The sequence below is a fragment of the Cyprinodon variegatus genome, unplaced genomic scaffold (genome assembly GCF_000732505.1).
Source record: "Cyprinodon variegatus isolate N-32 unplaced genomic scaffold, C_variegatus-1.0 Scaffold464, whole genome shotgun sequence".
Classification (NCBI taxonomy): Eukaryota; Metazoa; Chordata; class Actinopteri; order Cyprinodontiformes; family Cyprinodontidae; genus Cyprinodon; species Cyprinodon variegatus.
This window is the reverse complement of record NW_015150917.1, coordinates 437,030-451,555: the sequence shown is the minus strand read 5'-3', so window position 1 is coordinate 451,555 and position 14,526 is coordinate 437,030. Positions and strand designations below refer to the sequence as shown.

The 14,526-nt window shown below is 36.2% G+C and overlaps 1 protein-coding gene across 2 annotated transcripts in view; it reads right to left on the bottom strand.

Moving 5' to 3' along the window:
- LOC107094116 (RNA-binding motif, single-stranded-interacting protein 3-like) overlaps positions 1–14,526 on the bottom strand; it is a 164,742-nt gene that overhangs the window by 84,377 nt on the left and 65,839 nt on the right. For both annotated transcript variants that reach the window (XM_015389536.1, XM_015389537.1), the window contains exon 4: positions 3,094–3,185. In XM_015389536.1, coding sequence (XP_015245022.1) covers positions 3,094–3,185 — 92 coding nt within the window. The remainder of the gene's footprint in view (positions 1–3,093; positions 3,186–14,526) is intronic.

The window sequence follows — 14,526 nt, the reverse complement described above, 5'->3', positions numbered from 1 at the left end:
CTTATATATATATATATATATATATATATACAATGAATTTATACATAAATAATCGTATACCTGTTGTGCCATTATCTTAATATGCTCGTATATATATATATATATATATATATATATATATCCAATGAATTACATTAAAGTAGTCTTTATTTCATGTTTAAGAGTTTATCAAATTTTCAGTTTATCCAATTTGTTTTGATGTGTTTGGTTTTTATTTTTAAATCTAAGCTGAAGTATGAACAGGGATGTCAGATTCACATCTAATTTTGTTATTTAAATAAAAAAAATAAAAAATTACTGAAACACCATGTTTGCCTCATTAGTATTTTATATTCATGTGTGACCAGTAATTCCAACAAACTGGTCACACAGAATCTGATTAAGTTAGGTTCATTTTAATAGACGCCCACACTAACTGTTGCCAGTCAGCTACTCAAAGACACAGTTCACAAAATAAAATACTGACTTGCTAAGTGAGAGAATAGGTGTCATCCATGTGGATGGACTCTGGAATAAGGAATAGTCCACTCACTATCCATAATTGTTTCTCACTAGTCTATGGGCCAGTGTTTGGTTATTTCATAATCCTTCCTGCCGGAGATCAAATAGCAGAAATTATATGACATTAAGTAAATTCTACAAAGGAAGTGTTGGGTAGACTACATAGAGTGGTCTTACATGTCATTTTTTCTGGGCTGCATTAAAAAAGAGGGCGAGTATACCCACTTCTCCAGGGACCACTACACTACTGGTGTAGGCGAGAGGGGCAAGAAGGGGGTCTTCTGCTTTGTGGAATTACGCTGGTGCAGAATCTTACAGCGACTCAAACAAAAGCCGCTCAAATATCATGATGTTTGGGTGTGGAATTGATGACAAAGAGTTTTTTGTTTTTCCTTAATATGGATGAATTTAGCAGAAATTGTGCCCCAGCTAAGTAGGGCACTTGTCTCATCCAGGCCAAAATATTCAAGTGATTAAACATCTCTACAAGTGACTGCTCATATGTGACAGAGCTGATATCTGTACTGAAAGTATCTTGTACAACCTTTTCACTTTTGTAGGCACAGGTGCCAAACTTATATAGAGTAGCATTATTTCATACTGTACATGTCGTCCTGCCACACAATTATGTACAGAACAACATTCACAACACATGTATAAAGAAACACCTTAATGAAATATTTTTACGTAATTTTTAACAGTAGTTTCCCTTTACAATTTAGGCATCGAACAAATTGTGCCCATGGCTATGTTCACCATTTATATTTCACTGTGAGCTGCTGTTTAAAGGTCTTCAACTTTGTACTTGGAAGCGTAGGAGTCAGATTTGACCATATCTGTGCAAAAGGCGTTTGACAGATCTTTGAAATCTTTATGACTTAATATCTCTTTAATAATTGGATGATGTTCAAGTGGCCCATAATGATTAGCAGGAGTGAGTCGCTCTTGCTAATGACACCATAATGACTTGTGGGTAAAATTCATTGTCTTTGAGTGTGTCATTACAGAATGTCTCAGTCTTTAATAGGAGTTTATTGGAAAAATATTTTATATCCGAGGCTTAGCAGCTATCAGACATGAAGCAGTTTCCCCATACTGCCACTTTTAAGATTAATGAGTGTGCCAATATTGTCAGCTAAGGCTTATGTGAAAGAACAATAAAGTAATCTAACTTCCAGTTTCATCACATTATGTCTCCACCACTCTGTTCAGTCTAAGTGTCACTTAGTTTGCTTTGAAAAGGTATTCCAATCCATTTAAGTCTTTTTTTTTCTGTAAAGACTGAATGAAACCCATGTATTTTATTGTGAGTTGATGTCACCGCCCAGCACAAAGCAACAAATGGCGAAGAGGTAGAATAGATGTGATGCTAGCTTTTTATTTATTTTTGTTTATATTTTTTTTGACAAATAAAATGTCAAAAATAAAATATGACCTATGAACCCATATGAACTGTCTAGCTACTACAGTAATACATGATAGTCTATCAAAAGTGATGAGTCAGACTGCAGGGTTCATGGAAATATCACACCTTTTGTAACTTTGAGACTAAAAACAAAAAAGTTATCTTTTCATTCTGCTCCATGCTCCATTACATAAAATACACAGATAGATGCTTCTATGGGTAACATTATAAGATGTCAACATATTTGAGGGGTATAACTAAGCCAGATGAGTTCACACTGAATTTATATTCAAACAAAAAAAATTAACAAACTGTTGGGATATTATAGAATACTGTGGAAATTAAGTAGCAAAACAGAAGAAAGAGTATGCCGGTTGTTTTTGGAAGAATAAAGCTTTTTTTAAAAAGCAATGATTAACTTTAGTATTTATTTTTTCTGTTGTAAAACATATTTTTCTTTATTTTTCTTTATTGTTCTTTAATCATAAACAAAAAAAGCAAACACACATCTACATAAATATATTGCACCTTTCTTGTCCATTCACATTAAAATGGTGCAGATTAGCGTATGTTTTCAGATGTGTAATCATTTTAATTAATTATTTTATTTATTTATTTTTAATAAACTTTAATGTTTTATAATTCAACTTCTAGTTGAATTTAAAGTTCCAATAACAGAGAAGTTAACCACATTTTTTACTTTAGTATTTCGCCGCTATTTCACTCCATCATGACGCTAACATTTAGTCTAACAAATAAATGTAACATAAACTACCGTAAAGGCAAAAAATCATTGAGACGTTTTATGTCATTCAAAAATAAATCATCATCATCATATGAAGCAGCTTCTGAATTTATGATCATTAATTTTCCTTAGGTTTGTTAAAACCTCCAAAACCTCAACTCCTAGAGCAGTAGTTCTCATGTCTGCTACTTAAGTGCCCCTGCTCTGCATGTTTTAGATGTTTCTCTGTTGCAGCACACCTGATTTAATTGATTGCATGACATCCTCAGCAGACATCAAGTTCTGTAGAAGCCTGTTTATCATTATTTTATATGAGTCAGGCATGTGGTAATGAGGATAAATCTAAAACTTGCAGGACAGTGGTAGTTGAGGCTCATAACTCAGAACTATATCAACCCAGAGGTTTATCCAACTAGCAATAGCAGGGTGATATGAAGCTTACCTTCGCCATCTGTGCCTGGACTCCACTTGCTTTAAGTGAGGCCACAGCCTTCTGGGCTGCTGCAGGGCTGTCAAAATCCACAAAGCCATAGCCTGTAAATGGCAAACCAAACAAAGTAGGTAAGAATGGAGATCATTTTGATAGATTGAAGAGATGTAGGGTTGGGTCAGGAGAATAAAAAATAAGACAGAGTAAAAAGGGGGATCAGCTCTTTTTCTGAAATATACTTGCAAATAATAAGTAATCCAGATGTTTTCAACCCTAATCAGGAATCATGAAAACCTTTTTTTCATAAAAACCTCAACCTGCCTCTTAAAATAAAATAAAAAAGGTATTCTTTTTTTATTTGTAATTCAAATTTTAATGAAGTTAATTTTTTTTGCAGAACTTTTTCTATGTTTTGCCATAAAATAACATTTCTTTTTGTAGCATTAATATCAGTCTGTTAAATATGATGTCATTCTGTCACTGCAAATTCATAAACTTTACATTCTAAGCAAAGTGCATTTTCTTTCTCTTGAGTGTCTGTATCTGTTGGAAAGCCGTAACTCTAGGGATCTGAGTAGAGCCCTACAGAAGGATCTGGAGGACAAAAGGTCTTAGCTCACTCATAAATCTCTACTTTCAGAAATAGTGCCTGTCTTGCTTTGCGAGGTCACATGGGTAAGAGCTAGGAAGAGATGTCAAGAGGCAAACAGGCTGTCCTCAGTCTTTCTGAAATCTAACTGACAGTTTGCGTTCACTCGTGTGCTGAAAATGTGAGGATAACTGATTAGGAGAGACTTATGGCTCATGCATGAGTGTATAAGAAGACATTCAAAAAGAACAGCACCTCTGAGTGGGCTGAGTGCTAACACAATTATGTAGTCCTTCTGTTAAAAGTCTTACTTGTTACAATCTTCACTACAGACGTGCTCAGAATGAAGGACTCTATTTCTCTCCTGCACATTCGCACATTTCATCCGCAACATCTGTTCCTCTCCTTCTTTCTTTCTTTTCCCAAATTTGGAGCCACTCTGTTTTGCTGATAAGCAGCAGATTTTTTTCTTTTTTTTATTGTTCAAAGGCAGCAAGCTGCTTTCACAGCAAGATCTGCCCTGCACATGCAAATATTTATACTCTGTCTAATGAGAACCCCATAATTTAGCCAAAACAGGGTTACACAACTGCTCATACAAGTTCTTCTTCTTGTATATAAAACTGTTCAAAATACACACGCAGTTCACTTTGACTCTTAAAGATCTTCACAAGTACAGAAAAGGATATATGAATAAAAAATAGAATAAAAAATACTGTCTACATGCAGAAGAATTCATTTTCTTATCTACGCGTCCAGATCTAATGTAGGAAGAGCCCCCAAAAGTTTTAGTAGCATTTTTATTCCATAGTATTTAGACATATTTAACATTTGATGCTGTTTAATACAGAATAACCAAAGGGTTGACTGATTTCGCACATGTATACCCGACCCTTTTGTGCTATTTTAGCTTGAATGGCGATCTGCACACCCTGGACAGATCACCAGTCCATCACACAGCAACATGGAGACACATAAGTATAAAAAACCATGCAAGAGCAAGCAAAGTAAATAATGGTGTTGGGCCACACAATTCTCGAGATCAACATAAGCATGAATTGTAAAGGAGCATAGGATTGCAACTTTAAAAACAGGATGTAGGTTTGCTTTCTCAACTTGAGAGCCCTCCATAAGACACTCCCAAAAGGAAGAGGTTTCAAAGGACATCCTGAGACCCCCTGCCAAGCATGACTTAAAGCAGGAGTCACCAATTAAGAATCAGCAGGGTCTGAGCAAAGGAGATCAATAATCAATAAAAGTCTGGTGACATCTTTTATTTGAATTAGTTTACTTTACAAGCATTTAAAAATGATGCTCTGGGTCTCTGGGTAAGACTCTTAACCCCCGATTGCTCCCGAGGCGCCCCATGATGGCAGCCCACTGCTCCACAAGGGGATGGGTTAAATGCAGAGGTGAATTTCTCCAATGTGAGATCAATAAAGTTAAATTATTATTATTTAACACAATAAATTCAGTTATACATTGTTTTTTGTTTATATACCATATGTGCTTTAACTTTTCACTTAAAAGAATAACATTAAAATGCAACTTTCTGCTTTCTTAAAATAGAGAACAAAAACCTTTAATGTGGTAGACAGTTTTCTGACTTTCACAACTAACATCTTTTTAAAACAAAAAACAAAAAACCCCCCCCTGAACTAGCTGTTTTTTTTCCCCAGCTTCATTAGAGAAATGGGGTTTAAGCTGCCTGCATGAACTTTAAAGCTGGGCTTGAACAGTGACAAAGCCATTCTAAAGCACATATCAAGGCCCTCGTTGGTAAGCCTGGAATTATATCTATTTTTGACTATGGTCATGGTGGAGAATGTTACTTCAAAGTAGTAGGTTGAGACAAACATACTCAAAAATATAGAGGTCCATCTTTTTCTCTGAGACTGTTTGGATACGGAAAGATTTAGCATCACACACCCCAACCTGTCCTTTTAATACCACATAGGACTGAAGATCTGCCAGTTCCAGTTCACCCTACACCTGAAACTGTCAAACCGTTTCCCAAAATGTTTGATCACTTTGTTCACAATTCAACACATCTATTCGTGTCTCCCTTAACTCATTTCTGGACAGCCAGTAAGTGCTTCAACTTCTTTCTCAGGAACTCTCTTAGCAGGCAATGTTGCAGAGAAGATTCTCATCATTGCGTTAATCACATCAGCAGACCTTTCTGATCTGAGATAATGGCAAAAAAGACTGATTGGTGTATTATACAATGATAAGAGATTTGTTCAGGGTGGTCCTCTTTATTTTTTCCACTGTTCCCTTTGATCTCCCCAACACGGCCGGGGCTCCATCTGTTGTGATTGAAACCACTTTACTCACATCTATTCCCCTTTCTGTTAACATTTTCTGTATTGCCTGGTAGATATCTTCCCCTTTTGTTTTACTCTCTGGAGATGCCACACCTAACAGATCTTCAAACATTGTATTTTCCTTTTTGTTATAGAATCTTCAAAATAACCACAAGCTGGGCATTGCCAGTTATATCAGTGGATTCATCTACAGCCAAAGTGATTTCTACCTTTTGACCACCTGATCTAGCTTTGCTAGTACATCACATGTTACTATTTCTGTTTAACTTATGGTTGATGCTGCTGTCAAAGGGATTTGGTTTATGTTTTGGCAAACTATTTGCTTTCTATGAAGCACTGCCACAGCACCTGTATTCATACATTCTCGGTCAACTATCGCATCACTGAACTCTTTTTTTATGTAATCATAATATCAACACAATTCTTAGAGAACACTCATCAACACATTGCTGAGGAATGACCATGATTCTGGATGGGCAATCGTACTGTGCCATCGGAACAAATGAAACATCTGGTTTGGTGCTACCATCTCACACGACAAACAGGTGCGTATCAGTCAAATCTATTTTAAAAGATGTGTTTTCTGTGTCAATCCATCCATCTTCTCCTGTTTCATCTGTCAGGGTCGCGGTGGGCTGGTGGGCCTACATATACCCAGCAGTCTATGGACTAAAGGCGGGGTACACCCTGGTCAGGTCGCCGGTCCATTGCAATGTTTCCTGGTTCTACTTTCCTAATTGTGAGCATGGTGGTGCTTTCTCCAGTTCACGGTGCTTCTTTCAACAGTGCACTCTTAGGCTGGATCTCAAACTGCTCCCTTACCACTAACCGTTAACAATCAAGAGGCACTCACAATAAAGTCATACTCACAGCTGTGGAAGGTGCCTTTATTGAAGGTCTGCCCCTTTTTAAAAACAAATTTATGTAGTCAAATACAACTATTTCAAAGGGGACCCTCCATTTTGGAAATAATTAAGTTTTTTTGTATAAACTAACTTGTGATTTTCTGTCAGTGTGATGAAGATGCAGCAAACCAACGGAATTAACATTTGGTGGAATGTATTTCCTCCTCCACAAGGCCACTGTTACACTTGCTGTCAAATTCCAGCGAGCCTGCAACCGATGCAGACTCGCTATTTAAGGGCTGAATGTTTCACTGGCCCTACCCACTATGTGGTTTGGGATGGCATCTAATGTGGCGGACCCTCTGCGGAAACATGCAAATGAAGGGTTAGTGCTCAGGGTTAGCGTTTAGGGGCTGATTTGTGATAGGGCCAATACCTAATACTAATACTAATTTTCTGTTCTTCCTCTTTTATTTAAAGCTACAGTGTGTAACTTTTAGCGACATCTAGCGGTCAGACTGCAGACTGCAGCAACATGAACATCTCCCCCCCCACAGCTTCTCCCCCCCAACAGTACGGCGAGCGTTACAGGACAAAATGTCTTCCACAACGTCCGCATCACCTACCTTCTCAAGTGATAAGGTTTGTTTACATAGATAATTTTACAGATAGTATTTCATTAGTCTGTGTAGGGTATAGATTTCATGTAGACTTAAGATAATAAATATACCCGTTATTTTTTCTACATCGTTGTGACATTTTGGCGATCTCGCAGTCACTAGTTTGTTTGCTCTGCGCTGCCGTAGCGCAAAGATGTCTGCCTCCATGGCTGCGAGACCCGCTCCTATGTAATTATAAATAACGAATTCTAAGGCAACGCAAATATTAAGGTTAAGAGGCTGTGCTCATAGATGATGATAAAATAACATAGTTATGTATAATATATTACATTTCTGACTGTATATCCCTGTAATTATTACACACTGTAGCTTTAACTGCAATTTGGCAAACCGACCAAGTTAGACACTGTTGGAAAACATGCAGTAATATCTAAATTTTCAAAATCAGGTTTTGTCCAGATTGGATCACAGGCAGTTCACTAATCTATGACCTCTGCTTATAAAACCTTGTGAACCCACCTCCCTCACTCTTTTCCTGTGGACCTGGCTGAGGCCATATTGGGGATATCCCCTGAATGTTTGTCCTTGCAGGCACAGGGACCACGCGAATAGACCTCGGCACCATGCTATGACGTAATCTGCCTACAAATCTGGCCTTCGGAGGACGCATCCCATGAATCTGAACTTAGCAGCAGTCTGTGGGAGTGGGGCTTGATCCCAGAACCTCTGGTTTTCAAGTGCAGTGCTCTAACCACTAAGCAGCCACTTTTAAAGAATTTTTCCAATATATCTGGGCTTTCTTTTGTATCTTACCATAGAAAAATCTGTATCTTTTTTTGCACACGTATACTAATGAGTTTTTTCTTTGGAAACCATCAGTACATCCTTAGAGCTACAAGCTGGCTGCACCTATCAAATATTCCATGGTAATCATTCGTATAGATTAAAATATGCTGAATACAGTTTAAATTGTCAACTCTGATTATCTTATATTTATTTGTAAATAATAGTAAAAACTACTAAAACGTATGACATCATCTGCTCTCTTACACGTGTCATTAACATGGAGGGTAAAGCTCCAGTATGCTCACTCTAATTTAAGTAAAAAATATATAAGAAAATGATGGGTTGTTAGGGTGGACACATTTTTTTTTTTTTTTGATTCAACAATAAATGGTTTTCCAGAAAAAAACAACAACTTTAATTTAGATAATATTATATACTTAAATTAACAAAACCAGTCGGAGTTAATATGTGTTTTAGGATGGGGCATTGTTAAAAGGGAACACTTCCTCTGCGCTTAGTTATTTTCATTTAGGCTGAGTAACAGCTTTGTAATTGTAGATTTCAAGGAATCGGATGTGACCCTTGTAACTTTCAGTTGTTTATGGAAGAGGCTTTGTTTTGTTTTGTAGTATGTAAGTATGCATAAGCATTTCACAATGGGGAATTTTTTATTCTAAATCTTCAAAGAAAGCAGATGTTGTCGTTAGTAATAGTTTTTGAAAAAATGGCAGATCAAATATGTTAAATGTATGTAATTAGATTAATATCATAAATTTAAAATTGTTTAACAAATATTAACATTGTATGTCCTCTGTTTATGTTGGGATGCCCTAAAATCAATTTTGAGAGTATATTTAGATGTATTTTTCCAAATTCAAGCCATGTGAAAAAATTTATATAGTACCATAACTTATTTCCTTAAAAGACGGTCACATGGCCCTTTTTATTTTAAACGTCCTCTTTCTATGCCGCAAAGTAAGAAACAGCTTGTGTTTGAAACTATTTTGTCATAATAGTAAACTGTTACTTGTCTAATAATTGTTTCAAATGGCTGGTAATTGTGGTAATGCTAGATGCAAAATATGGAGTTTTAAGTAGCAGCACAGAGTAAAGGGTAAAAGTTAAAACCATGACAGAAGTCCTCAAAATATTATTGAAATTAAGTCATCATGGCTTGTCTCATAAACCTGAAGTTTTTACTTGCTTAAAACAAAGTCAGTGCCTAATAAATCATGATATTATCATCATGCTTGATCTTATTTTGTAGATTTCCATTCTTTTTTTATTTAAAAATATAAATCTCTCAGTAGTCAGTCAGTCAGTAGGGCAGATATGAAAGCTTTAAAACCAGTGTGTTTAGAAATAACTTGTTTTATTTATCTGAATGAAGTAACTGTAGTGGGTGAACCATTTTTTTTCATTAGTCAGAAATGAAGGTGCCAGTAGACTGAAAACACAGCAGTGATTACAGCACGCGGACTTTTCAGCCATGAAACTAGAAGCTGCAGATTTAATCTGCAATGTAACTAGGAACCACTTCTGGGAGCAGGTCTGTTTACAGTGATATGCCAATATCAAATGCCTTCTCTGTATTACAGTTCCAGAAAATTGAATCCATGTCTCAGGCGTCTGGTACATGCTTTCTAAATAAAATATTGAGTCACTGTAGATGTTGGCATGTAATCTAGTTTCACCCTGCACGTTTTAAGTTTTTCTAAAGACAGGCTGAGACCAGTTGTCCTTTTTACAGCACTTACACAGTTGAATGTTAGATAAGGCACAAAATATTGTAAAAAACAAAAACAAAACAAAAATCTATGTCTGAATACCGACTTAATAAATTGAACTTGACAGTTTACTTTGTTCAAGGCTGTTTTGTTGGTGCAAAAAAGCCATTTGCAATGGTTTCTAGCCCATTTATCACTCTCTTATGAAAAGGTTTTTGTCTCATTTATTATTGAGGTCCTGGGTCAAGTAGGATAAACACAGACACCAGGAGTTGCTTGAGATTTATTGTTTTCTCCAAGGTCTTTTAATCTGGATGGACACTTGCAAAAATTGAGGCAGATGCTCATCTTTTCTGCTGATTGACAGTTTGGCAAATACTGACACAACAAAAAATTACATATTTCTTTGCTTTTTGCTACAACATGGTTAAGTGCAAAAATATTTTTTAAATGATGATTTGTCTGAACCTTTGCAAATACAATAACTCAAGTCTTAGTGCCTTTTTTTGGACGTGAAAAGCATTACAATCAACACAACCTTAAACAAATGCATTAGTACAATTAGGTTTCACTGTTCTTTTCTGGAAATGCTGTTTTAGTAGTAAACCAGATCTAATTGGAGATGCATCTTCCTAAGTTTCATGTAAGTCTCCCTAGTCACAACAGATTCTTGTACTAATCACTCTAAGAATGGAAAAACAACCAATGTAGTTGGTCGAACCAATTTGGGGTATATTAACATATATGTTGGTCAGAAACTGACTAAGCCATTGACTGCAGGTCAACCATTTGAATTGCTTAAGTAAACAACCTATAAAAATGGTAACTGATGGCTTTTTTCACGTGTAGTGTGTGATAGTTATGGACCTGGAGAATAAATACAATTACACTAATTAACCAATATTTTTGCCTATGTGACCAATTTTTTTTTTTTTTTTTTTTTTTTTTTACCAATAAAAGTGGTTAAAAACACTTCCAAATTAGGTCAGTTGTTTCAATAAAAAAAACTGGTTGTGATTTTTAATATGTATTCCTCCTAGTGCCTATCTCATATAAATGTAAATTACAGTTATCTATGGAAAAGAAAACAAGACGTATGACAGTGTATACTGTAGAGAAAGAGAGAGAGGGACAGAGAGAACATACACAAAGGCCCTACAAACACTACTACAGATCCCACGCAATCTCCTGACCAACCAAGTTCCTGGCCTAGGCCATTTGGATAGGCTAACCAAGGAGAGCAGGAGACAGAGGGGGATAAGCAGAGAGCAAGATGAGGGCAGGAGACATGGAGAGGGAGGCTGCTTGTCTTTGGGAAATGGAAATCCTTTACAATCTAAAGTGGTTTCCTCTCCCTCCCTTCCTCCATCCTGTGCTCTGTGCCCACTCGCTTCATCAAAGCTCCGGCACTGCTAACTAGAAAACTGTCATTGTGAACTTGCTGCAAATCAAAAGGAAAACTTTACCCTGCATTTTTTTTTATTTAAAAAAAATCTTCACATTGTTTTAAGACATCACTCTCGTTTCTTATAGTTAAACCGTTTTAGTCATTCTGGTGTTTTTATTTTTTTTCAGCACAAGTAATACATTACAGAGGCTTCGATAATAAGTATACCTATTCAAAAATGAAATAATGGATTAATTAAATTAGGATTATAAGAGGTTTCTAAATGACAGCAGCAAACATCCGGATGGATCATCCAAGCCAGATGGCTTGATTTCATTACCTCTGTGTCGACCAAACAAAGCACACCCTTTATTTCCTCTCACCAACCTTCCTGAAAAGATGAAGCTGTCTGCTAAATCATCAGTTTCAAAGGGTCGCCTTCCTTTTCTGTCAGCCCCAGGTTATTTTTACCCTCTCCTGCCGCCACTTTCTACATCCGACCATCCATCCCTCTCTTTCCAAGAGAACTCTGAGCCAATTTGTACACTCTTAGTCACGCTAAGCAATTATCTTGTCCCCACTGAATGCCTTTGCAATCAAACCAACACTTATCCGGTTGTACTGCACTCTAATGGCCGACTGATAATGAAACTCCTTCATTGTGAGTTAACAACTGACTAAGAGATGTATAAAGTCTGCACCAGGATAGGGAAACTGATTATGAGCAATACAGTCTGCAAAATTTGTGTATATAACCTCTGCTACAGATGTTAGATTCTAAAGAAGTGACACATAAAAACATAATTAGAAAGTGCACCTTGATCTTTTTTCATTTAAAACCATGTATCTAAAATAAAGTCAGGGTGCAGTGCCAAAATGATTCCTGGTCCTAAAACAACTAATTCTATTGACAAAATCTAGATTTTGCAAATACTGTTCAAGCTGAATTCTTAAGAGCTAAAATAGGTTAAAAAAAAATAAAAAATAAAAAAGTAAAATAATGATAGGTTCAAGCTGTGAAAGAAATTAGTTGATGCAGGTAAATCTATACATAAGTAAAATAAATAATATTTTCATAGGTGGATTTGCTTATACTTTAAGCAGGTTAGAAAAATGATTTGCTAATGGTATGAGTATTTTTGCTCTCCCAAAAAATGTTATTAATACTGCCAATGAGGTTGTTCTTTGTTTATTTTATTTTTGCATTGTTAATGCAAAAATATTTTTGCTGTTGCAGAACAATAACAATAATTAGCATAAAGAAATAAACTTAAGAAAGTTATACCTAAAGAACAACATGAACAACAAATAGTTTTTTTTTTCTCTGAATACTTAAACTGTGACAGAAACAAAGACAAGGCTGACTTGTAAGAGGAAACGGTTTAAAACAGTCCACCGTCTTCCCAGGAATGGATCTCTACTTTCCCATGAGGTCAAGCCATGAAATGCTCAGGGAAAAAAAAAAAATGCAAAGCAACATGGATGGATTCCAAACAATTTACTTAGGCTTAAAAAAAAATTACTGTACAAAAAGGTTTTAATGCCAGTTTATAAGCTTTGGAACAAAACAGTTACAGTATTTGTAAGTATAAATAGAAAAAAGACTTGTTGACATGTTTTCACACAATGAAAAAAAAAATATTTTCTGAGAACTTGGCAGAACTTGGTAATTTTATTTGTACACTTGCATTAGAACCCACCACAAAAGGTTTGGAACAATGTCCTCTGGACAGATGAGAACAAACTGGATAAGTGAGGCCAGGATTTGCTTCACTGCATTTTCAAAAGAACATAATATTTAAGCTAGCTATCAAGAACAATAGTTTGAGAGTTTTAAATTTCGGCTTGTTTCACAATCACATGCTGAGGACCCTGCAGCCACAGAGCTGAATGTGAACTCCACTGTGTACCTCATTAATCTTAAATTGAATTTGAGACCTTGTGTCTGACAGCTTAAGCTCAGCTGAAGCTTAATTAGGTGAAAGGACAATTAAAAGTCCTTCACAATCATTTATGTAAGTATGAAAAGGTCAGAGGAGTAGTATTATTTTTCCCCCTAAAATCGGTTCTATAGTTAGTAGAAAAACACGTAAAGTGACTTTTTTGTTCCTTTAAGTAACAACTGAAGCTGGTAATGAGCATAACATGTGATATTGCCATTAGAAAAAAACAAATGTCATTCATCACATATAGTTTACACTTAAACTAGTTCAATTTTTTCTCAATATGATTTAATATAATTACAAACAAATACGTTCAAGAAAGTACCGGTAGAAGAAATACACAGTTGGTAAGTATAAATGTCAAAGATATAAGGTTCTAAAGTATAACTGTTAGTTTGAAAAGAAGTAATGAGCTGAGAAACAAGTAGTAAAGGTAACTTAAAATCATTGGTAGGTTTATAAAATGTTCTGCCATTTCTTTGGTTTTACGGTACCATATGGTCTCATGAAACCAAAGATTTTAATGTTATAATCCAAGTCAAGGTTGTAATGTTAAAATTAAAATCATCACGGCTCTCCAAACACCCTAATTACCATATTTTCCGGACTATAAGCCCCTACTTTTTTCCCATGCTTTGAACCGAGCGGCTTATAAGAAGGTGCAGTTTTTCTGTGGATTTTTCCCAACTACCAGAGGAGGAAGTCAAAGTTGTACGTGAAAGAATATGGGGCTAATTTTTATTTCACAAGAACATGGTAGCAGCAGGCACGACGAAGAACAAATGTTCAGAATTCACACAATTTTCCATTTATTTGCTGCAGTGTGGCCTGCTGGGGCAACAGCATTACGGAGAGGGACAGAAAAAAACTTGACAAGATCATCAAGAGGTCCAGCTCAGTCCTGGGCTGTCCTCTGGACTCTGTACAGCAGGTGGGGGACAGGAGGGCCCTGTCCAAACTCATGTCTATGCTGGACCATGAGTACCACCCCCTGAAGGACACTCTCTCTGCTCTGGAGAGCAGCTTCAGTGAGAGACTGATACACCCTCGCTGTATAAAGGAGAGATTCCGCAGATCCTTTCTGCCCGCTGCTGTCAGACTGTACAACCAACAATGCTAGCTCCTTATCAACCATATGTCCACCGTCACTTTACCTGTTATTATTGCATATCTACTGTATACATCACCCATACCTATTTAAATCTGCAATAATTTAATACA